Below are 9,140 nucleotides of genomic sequence, written 5' to 3'. Positions count from 1 at the left end.
TTCAAACTTCAGCCTTTCAACCCAGTCAGAACAATTTCCCACCAGGCAATTTTCGGTTTGAAAGACCCAGCTAATCCCTCCCTGCAGCCGCCACGCTCACAGTCCCTGCTTCAGGAGATTTGCTGCTGCTCTGCTCCCCCCCTGACGTGTGATAAGCTTATCAATTGATCACTGTTAAATATTCTCCCCTTGGCTTCTTTCGCCTCCAGTGTAATAAATAATTGAAGAGAAACACAATAGAAATAACACTTTTTTTCTTATTTGCAGTAACGCCGAAAAGCAATCTGAACTAACTCTGAACAGCAAGGAAAAATTCAGATTTCAATTAGCAAACCAGCGAGTTAATGGCTGGGTATTAAAGATCAAATCACGCTTTTTTCAGGCACAGTGAACTTTGGCAAATAAAAAGAAGAAAGAGGCTTAGTTTTGTAGATGCTTGGATGCTTAGTCTCTAATCAAAACCTTTTTACAATGAGACATCAGTGCCCATTTAGCCAGGGACTAAATATTTCATCATGGTCATGATCCTGTCCTTATTTCCTTGTTAATTACAGTTTCCCTCAATATGTTAAAAAGAGGGAAAAAACCAAGGTGATCTTTATCTCTGCTTTGTGGTAAGTCCAGGACAGGGAAACAAAGCATTGAAATGCATTTAATTGTCAAAAATCCCAGACAGCAGCATGGCAGGGAGTCACTCAGGAGGAAGGTTCTTCATTTCAACTCCATCCCTGTCCCTCAGCATCCTTCAGGGTGTGTCCCTATTTCAATTGATCCAACCAATCAGTTAAAAGGTGAAACGCTCCAAAGTGACCCATCTGCAACTCAAGCCCTTGGAAACAACAACAACAACAACAACAACAACCAGTTATTTCTACCAAGACCCATCTTAGCAAGTTACAGAAAACACAAGGAAAATTGGAGGGGATCTTCATTTATGCTGTTTGGTGCACTGGGGGTGGGTGTTTCAGTGAAGGTTTAGTTAATGCAAAGCACCAAATAAACACCTGGGCAGAGAATCTGCTTTACAACAAACAGAGCTCAGGGCAGGAGCAAAGAGCTGAGTGATGGTTCATTGCTCAGCATAAGGAAACAGGAGGGTTCTGAGCATAATGAAGCCAATAGACTAAATATTTCACTTTCTTAGCAGCAGCTCAGGACAGGGTTTGAACAGGTCTCTTATATCACATTATAACTACCCAAGTCAGTGGAACATTAATTTGACAGCAATATATTTCAGATTTGTGCCCAATATCTTTGTTTTCAGGGGTTCATCTGCCATCCAAGCATCAAATTAGCCTGGATTCATGTGCCCTTGGACCTGCCTGTGCTGTTCTTGGGGGCATGGAATGCTTTGGACAAATGTCCTTTCAAAGAGGTCTCCTTCATCCCTAAAATGACCTAAACCAGTGGAAGTCTGGAGAGCCCTGTACAGAGCCTACATTCTGTTCCCACACAGGGAAAGTGCTGCAGATTGACAAATAAAAATGTCAAACTTTGGATTTTTCCACTTGGGCAGAAACAAGAATCAAGGAGAGATGTGAAGACTCCTGGGAAACAACTGAAAGGCTGGTTAGTGATCCCTGTTGCTTGGATTATTCTAATTAAAAAAACACCAAAAAAAAAAATCAAAAAAAGATCTTCCAAGTGCCAAATAAGAGCTGGATGCACTTGGCCATGCAGTGGTGGGGGCTACTAAAAATTACCTCTTTCAGAAGAAGGGGAAGCTGAGATAGACAGAAAGTGCCTTAACCATAAGTCTCACCCTCACGTCCTGATTCCTCCCAGCCCATAAATACTCTTTCCATTTTAGTAATGCAGGCTTTCCATTTAATTGCTGCTGTGGTCATTCGTAGAGTTTGACACCTGCTCTGCAGAGCATGGATGGGCTCAGCTTTTGTGCTATCCCTCTTTCCTGGTGGGGCTTCACCAGAATTAGAGCTCACGGGGCACGGTTTCACCTCTCAGCCTCATTAGCTGATACTTTCAGGGGGGCTCTGTACAACCCTGTATCTGCTGAGAGCAGGGAAGGCTTTATGCCCTTCAAAAGTGCTTGGGAAGAGATTTTTCAGAGGTGGGAACTCCCATCTCTCAGTGCCAAGGGAATCGGGGCGGGCAGTGGAACAGGGGAAGAGCTGAACTCCTGCCAGTGACTGCAGCAGGAGCTGAGCATCCAGAGCACTAAATATGAAATTCTCACAGAATTTCCACCTGCTCCCATGCTTTTACATAAAAGACACCATTTGTTGTGGCTGAAATGCCACAGGAGCCAGTTTTCAGGAGAGGTGTGTTCACGTTGTTTCCAAAGCACGGGGTGACCACCCTGGCGAAGACACCTGAGAGGGAAGCAGCCGGTGCTGCCCATGAATTTCCCATCCCTGAAGGGCTGCTGGGCCTGCTCCCATCCAGCAGAATCCTGCCAAAAGCTGGGGAGCCCCGACCAGTCACTTCTGCTGTGCCGTGGGAGGGGATGTTTCGGGCTGAGACACTCGCCGGGGTTTTGCCGAGCGGAAAAACGGGCCCCTCTCCTGCAGAGAAGTTCCCCCCAGGGAACGACTTCCAGCTCTCAGGGTCACCCATGTGAGACTCCCCGGAGCAAAAGAGCCTTTGGTCATGGCAGGTGAGGGCAGGGGCTGCCAGCTTGCCCTCTGTTCCTCCCTGAAGGAGCAGGAAGCCACCCTTCAGGAGGTGCCCTCACCCTCAGGTTGAGGTCACCCCTATTTGGAGGAGCTCTTGTGTCACTCCTGTGCTTTGGGTTTGGGAGTTTCTTTGTCCTTTGGTGGTTTTGTTGTTGTTGGGTATTTCTTTTTAATAGCTGGGGAAAATGTATGGAAATTACACCATTCCTTTTGAAGCCTCCTGTTTTCAGAGAATGTTGGAATGGTTTGAGTTAGAAGGGACCTTAAAGATCACCTCATTCCACTCCCTGCCATGGGCAGGGACACCTTCCACTAGCCCAGGTTGCTTCAACCTGGCCTTGGACACTCCCAGGGATGGAGCAGCCACAGCTTCTCTGGGCAACCTGTGCCAGGGCCTCTCCACCCTCATAGCCAACAATTCCTTCCCAATATCCCATCTAACCCTGCCCTCTGTCTGTGTGAAGCCACTCCCCTTGTCCCATCACTCCATGCCCTTATCTAAAGTCCTTCTCCAGCTCTCCTGGAGCCCCTTTAGGCACTGGAAGGGGCTCTCAGGTGTCCCTGGAGCCTTCTCTTCTCCAGGCTGGACACCCCCAGCTCTCCCAGCCTGTGTCCATAGGAGACCACCTTGTGTGGTCAGTCCACAGCTCAGACAATTTACCTGCAGGGTGAGGAATGCCAGAGCCTGACCCCCACCCCTGGGTGTGCAGGGCTGGGTGTCAGCCCCAGTGTCCCTTCCCTGGCCCCTCAATCCCACAGGAGTGCAAAGCAGAGCAGCTGCTGGCAGGAGCAGCTTTCCACTGACGCTGGGATGTTTGTCCCAAACTCAGGGAAAAGCTTCCTTCACCCCTCAGAATTTCTCCACAGGCTTGTTGCCCACCTACCACCCAGGATGTCCTTTGGTCAGAATACCTGAGTGGCTCATTTTGATTTTAGTTGTGTTGCAAACCCCTGCATGGCAGAGGAAAGCTCCTATTTCCTAGGAAGGGATTCCCAAGGGAATCCCCAGCAGAGGTGGGATTTTATGCTGCCACATTAGCCCAGGGCTCATGCAAGCACACACCAAGTTCCCTGGTCACCTGTGCTGCCTCTGCACCAGTTTATACCTTGGAGAAATGCAGTGGCTCCCACGGGGAACATCCACTGTGGTCACAGGTGCTTTGAGGCAGATGGGGCAGGAAACGAGAGGTCACAGCTGGTCACACCAAAGTGAAACAGAGGGGACACCAACCAGAGACTCCCAGAGCTGCTGAGAAGTCCACAGAAACTTCCACAGAAACCTTTGGGATCTGGCACCTGGACACCTGCACTGACCTGAGCAATCCCCCCATGGGTCTCCCTGACACCAGAACACCCTCCCTGCCCACCCTCAAAGCCAACACACACCAACCATCCCTGCAGTGGTGTAGGAAAGGAGGAGCATTAATAAGATTAATAAGATTTCCAGCAGTTCCATGGTGGGAAAAGGAACTCTGGCATTGCTACGAGGCTCAGGGGACACGGAGGGACAGGCAGGTATTGAACAGAAGTTCTTTTGCCAGGAATGATCAGCAGGGAATGGCTGACAATTTAATCTCTCCTCAGGCAGACTTGTAATTCCTGCTCCCCCCTGAGCAGTGCATGTGTCAAAGGAAAAAAACCAAAGGAAAAAACACCGATTTCCTCCCACCTAAAACATCAGGTTGTTAACATTGCTTTGTCACTGCAGGGAAAAAAAAAAACAAACAAGCCATTAATGGACTCGAGATGGAAGATTAGATGCAAGATTTGAATGCAATCACTTTGCAGTTTGCTCCACATCTTATAGCCACTGATCCTGAAAGCTGCACAAGATAAAGGGGGAAAGGTGTGTTGTCATGGTGCTTCCCTTGGCTGCTCAGCACTTGTCAGATAAATTGAAACATGATTGAATGAGCAGCCAGAGCTTCTTGCTAAAGGACGTAACAGCATCATTTCACAAATGTACGTTTGAGCTTCCAAAGTGTTCAACTGAAAAAAAAACCCTCCAAAAACTCAGGAGAAATGTGCAAGAGAGAAAAACAGATTTCACTGCTAATCAGCTGAGAAAGGCAAATGCACAGTAAACCAACCTCACAGTAAACCAACCTACAAGCTGTGACACAAAGAGGAGGGTTAGTTCCACATCAGATAAATCACTGGCAAGAGCTTAAGAAATCAAGTTCTTCCATTCAGGTGTGTTGTACCATTCCAGGCTGGTGGAACAGCACAAAGCATGGCAGCACAATTGCTAAAATCAGCATCATCTACTGACCCACAGTGAGAGTGAAAACCCTGCAAGAAGCAAACACCTACCTGGATTATGATCAGTAAACTATTCAGGCAAAGGTGGGCCCAGAGGAGTGAAATTATCTTGAAAACAAGAAAACTGATTTCCTGTAAAGTCATAACTGTATTGCCCTCAACTGCTTTGTTCCTTATCTTTTTTATTAGTTGAAAAAAAAACCAAAAAACAAAGTACATATCAAAAAAAAAAAAGGCAGAGAAATAAGATTTCTCACAGGTTTCACTTTTCAAAAGGAAAATTTTCTGGTACGTAACCACCGTAACCTTTGATATAATACCTGCATCCTGTTATTGTTTTTATGAATCATAGTCTTCCACTTGATTCATAGTGATGAAGCAGCAATGCCCTGAGCTCATATCCCTGCTGGAAAATGAGCATCACACCTTATCACCTGCCTGTGCTCAGCATCTCTCCACGAGTGTTCTCTCCCTCTCTGTCCTACCCCGTTCACCACAACCCTCAGGCGTTACCAGAGCCACGAAAAGCAGATCAGAGCTCACTTACATTTTTGCCAGTGCATATTCTATGGCAGGATGGAGCCCTTTTTTTTTGCCTCCTCCTGGATGAGGGTGACCTGGCTCAGTGTGTGTCCTCGGCAGGGATGTGACACCAGTGAGTGTCAGGATGTTTCTTTGAGGTTTTTAAAAGCCCCGTGTTCCCGCTGAACCCTGTGATGTCACCACATCCTCCAACCACCACCCCTGCTACATTTTCCCTCGCTCTCTGCCGCTCCTCGTGATGCTCAGAGGCTCCTCCAAGAGTGATGGGCTCTGGAAGATGTTGTGCATTAAAAAAAAGAGGTGTATTTGAACAAACAACCAAACCTGGAACCTGCCCCTCGCAGGATTTTACCACGGATTTACAACAGGAGGTCAGAAGGTTTGGCAGCAGAGGGTCTTTTAGTGAGATTTTGAACCTCTCTGCCACTAAGGATGGTCTTGTTTCACTAAGACAGTTGTTCTGCTGTGTCTGGCACCTGGACACCTGCACTGACCTGAGCAGTCCCCCCACGGTCACACTGGGGGTCTTCCCAACACCACAACACCCTCCCTGCCCACCCTCAAAGCCAACACACACCAACCATCCCTGCAGTGGTGTAGGAAAGAAGAAGGAACACTAATAAGATTAATAAGATTTCCAGCAGCTCCATGTTGGGAAAAGGAACTCTGGCATTGCTACGAGGCTCAGGGGACACGGAGGGACAGGCAGGTATTGAACAGAAGTTCTTTTGCCAGGAATGATCAGCGGGGAACGGCAGGAATCCTGCCTCCACACACCCTACCTGGGCAAAACCAGCCCTTTTTCAACGTGCAGCCCTTTTAAAACACAAAAGTGGAGTGTTTGCTCCTGCCTTGTGAGAATCTCAACTCCCCTGGGGGGCCACTAAATTTGAACTGCTGAGGAAACACCTGTAAACACTTCAGGCCTCATTAGGCGAGGACGTCCTCGGTTTAAAAAAGAAACCCCTCTTTTTTTTCTGTTTTGTTTTTATCAAAATACGACACCCCCCTCCCGCTGAAGAAGAAACAGCCCTTCCAAAATAGCTGGTAAAGCTGAAGGAAGGCTGAGAGAGACTCTCCACGGGAGTTTAAAGAAGTTCTTAAATAAAACATTAATAACAGCTCCATTATATCTCACCTACCCACACCATGAACACGACCTCTTAAACCTCTTAACACCCTTTCCTCTAAAAGCCAGACCACTGTGATGAATTTTCACAATTAACACTGATCTCGGAGCTTCATTCCCAGCAAAATAATTGTTGGAGGCTGCACAGTGAGTCCAGGATTCTGGCATTCCCATCTTCCCATTCATTTTTTTAGTCACTGAGTTGCCAGGACCCCAAAATCTGCTCTCCCAAATCTCCCATAAAAAGAGCAAGGCAGGGTCTGGTGAGTTCTCTGACCAGAAGCCTATTAAAGGAATTTTATCCTTTCAGGAATGGCAAACACCTCTTGGGAACGGGTCCATTTTGTGAACCATTTTGCAACACACCAAATTGTACTTAATGAGAAACCACAGATTAATCAGAGTAAGATAAATGGTTAATTTTACTCCTTCTGGTTCGAAGATTTATCCAAAAACTAAAAAAAAAAAAAAAAAAAAAAAAAAAAGCAAAAGCAACAAACCCCAAAGGAAGCAGAGTGGAAAGAAATAAGGAATGTGTCATCCCCACGCTGCTGCCCTCCAAAATAGCCCCCATCTCCCGGGTTCCCAGGCACGAGGGCATTGTTGAGCCACATTTTGCATATCTGCACTGCTGCTGAGTGCCAGCCCCACAGCACAACATCCTCTCTGCTGCTGAAGTGCTTAGTAATGGCAGAAAACCCCTTAGCTAATCCCACACGGGTGACCAGGTAAGCTGGAGTCCAACTCACGGCCCAGGGAAAAGCCAAATAAGTGGAAAAGAACATTGCAACTGCTTCCAGTGGCCTTTCAGCTGCACCAGAGCAGGAAGAAATTGTGGTCTCTCCTATCTCTGATCCAAAAAGCAATATCATGTTTCTCCCTAAATTAACGGAATTTCATTCTAGGAACCTCTTAAACGTGTGGAATTAAGATAATGCAGCAGCAAATCTCTTCCTGAGCAATGAAATTTGAAAGCCAGGGGCCAAATTTAGATTTACTTGTTTAGATTTACTTAAAGCTCACAAGGCAAAGTCAGGAGAAGTTCCTGGAGTGTGGCTTGAGCCAGCGTGTGAGGCAGTGCCACAGGGGGTTTGGAGTGTTCTCTGATGGAGATTTTTTCTGGAAACCCCCGAATTCCGGCAGCACAGAGCTCCTGGAATGCCCAGCATGGGAAATCAAGGGTTTAGGCAGGTTCCTGCCAGAAATAAGAGCTGATTTTAAAGTCTGAGAACACACTCTGTGTACATTTGGGCTCTGCAGAGCAGCACAAGCACGGTCTGAGATTTGTACACACCAGAGCTGAAGTGCCTGTGAAGGGAGGCTGTTTAATACACCAAAGTAAATATACAGACTCATATTAAAAGGATCTATATGTGCTTATCATCTCACCTTTAACTGTGCTTTAATTGAGCTCAGAAAAGCCGTGGATAACATTAAATAACTCAGGATTAAACTGGTTTTAAGGTCTTTACATCAATACTTTAAAAATATGAAGCCAGGCAGATAAAGTCTTATTGTAATAAACATCTGAAATGAGGAAGTTGCAAGAAAGGGGCATGTTTTCCTCAGATAAAACAGCCAGCACTGTTTTGGTGGCTGATAATCCTCCATTTCCATATTTTACACACAGTTACCCGATAAACTTTTGATGTGTTAACAGAGTAACTTCAGTTATACATTAAGACCTGAAGTGTGTGTAGCCTGGTGACCCCACACCACACCAAGCAGAATAAAATCTCTGCCAAACACGAGCTTTTTTTCTCCTTTCATGCATTTTATAGATGCAATTTAGTTAAGGACCATTTACTAACAAGGTCCAAAGAAAGAGACAGAAGTAGAGAGAAAGATGAAAAGCATCACTTAGCAAGTATCGTATTTGCCTCTTCCTCTGACAACTGTTTGTAAATCATGATTTGAGTTTATAAACACGAAAATGAATGATTATAAACTATAAACTTTCAGTCTATAAACATGGGTAGAGCCTCAGAGGTGCTGGAGACAAACCCACGTGGCAAAGACCGACTCCATCTCCCCTCTGCCCAGCAGTGGATTCACCAAAATTCACTGCACAGGGCACAGTCACACAGACCCTAAAAAAAGCCCCCTCCTGCCTCTGGTTCCCCTCAGCACAGAAATGCAGGTGAGCAGGATGAAGGGACTGAGAGAAGGCAGATTTTTGGTGATTGGTTTATACCATAAAACCTGATGCTGCTCTTGAGGGGAACTAAAACCAGGAGCTGCCCCTGCTCTGTCTGGCAGCACCACAGCCCTGCAAGGATTTGGGGGGCTATAAAACCAGGGGGATATATTCTGTTTGTCAATCTGAACCTGAGCTTTACCTCACTCCCTCATCTCTTTGATGTTGTCTGACAACCTCAGCTCCAGGGAATAAGTAATTTTCTTCCAAAAGTGGATTAATGCTGTTGACAGATGTCCTGGGTGTGGGATTTTCTTGTTGTTGTGTGGGGGTTTTTTTTGGTTTGTCTCTCAACATGTCAATATTAGCACTTTAATCCTGCCATACACCACAAGAAGTAGGAATATATAAGTAGTAGTTTGATATTTCAGAG

At 46.2% G+C, this 9,140-nt stretch overlaps 1 protein-coding gene across 1 annotated transcript in view; it reads right to left on the bottom strand.

Annotated features, from left to right (window-relative positions):
- The window catches only part of POU2AF1 (POU class 2 associating factor 1), an 11,700-nt gene extending 6,239 nt beyond the window's left edge, over window positions 1-5,461 (bottom strand). Inside the window, exon 1 of the mRNA XM_027655728.1 lies at window positions 5,446-5,461. Coding sequence (XP_027511529.1) covers window positions 5,446-5,461 — 16 coding nt within the window. The remainder of the gene's footprint in view (window positions 1-5,445) is intronic.
- Between the last annotated feature and the right edge of the window lie 3,679 nt (window positions 5,462-9,140).

This window comes from Corapipo altera, unplaced genomic scaffold, assembly GCF_003945725.1.
Source record: "Corapipo altera isolate COAL_440 unplaced genomic scaffold, ASM394572v1 71, whole genome shotgun sequence".
NCBI classification, from domain to species: domain Eukaryota; kingdom Metazoa; phylum Chordata; class Aves; order Passeriformes; family Pipridae; genus Corapipo; species Corapipo altera.
This window is presented reverse-complemented; position numbering and strand designations above follow the sequence as displayed.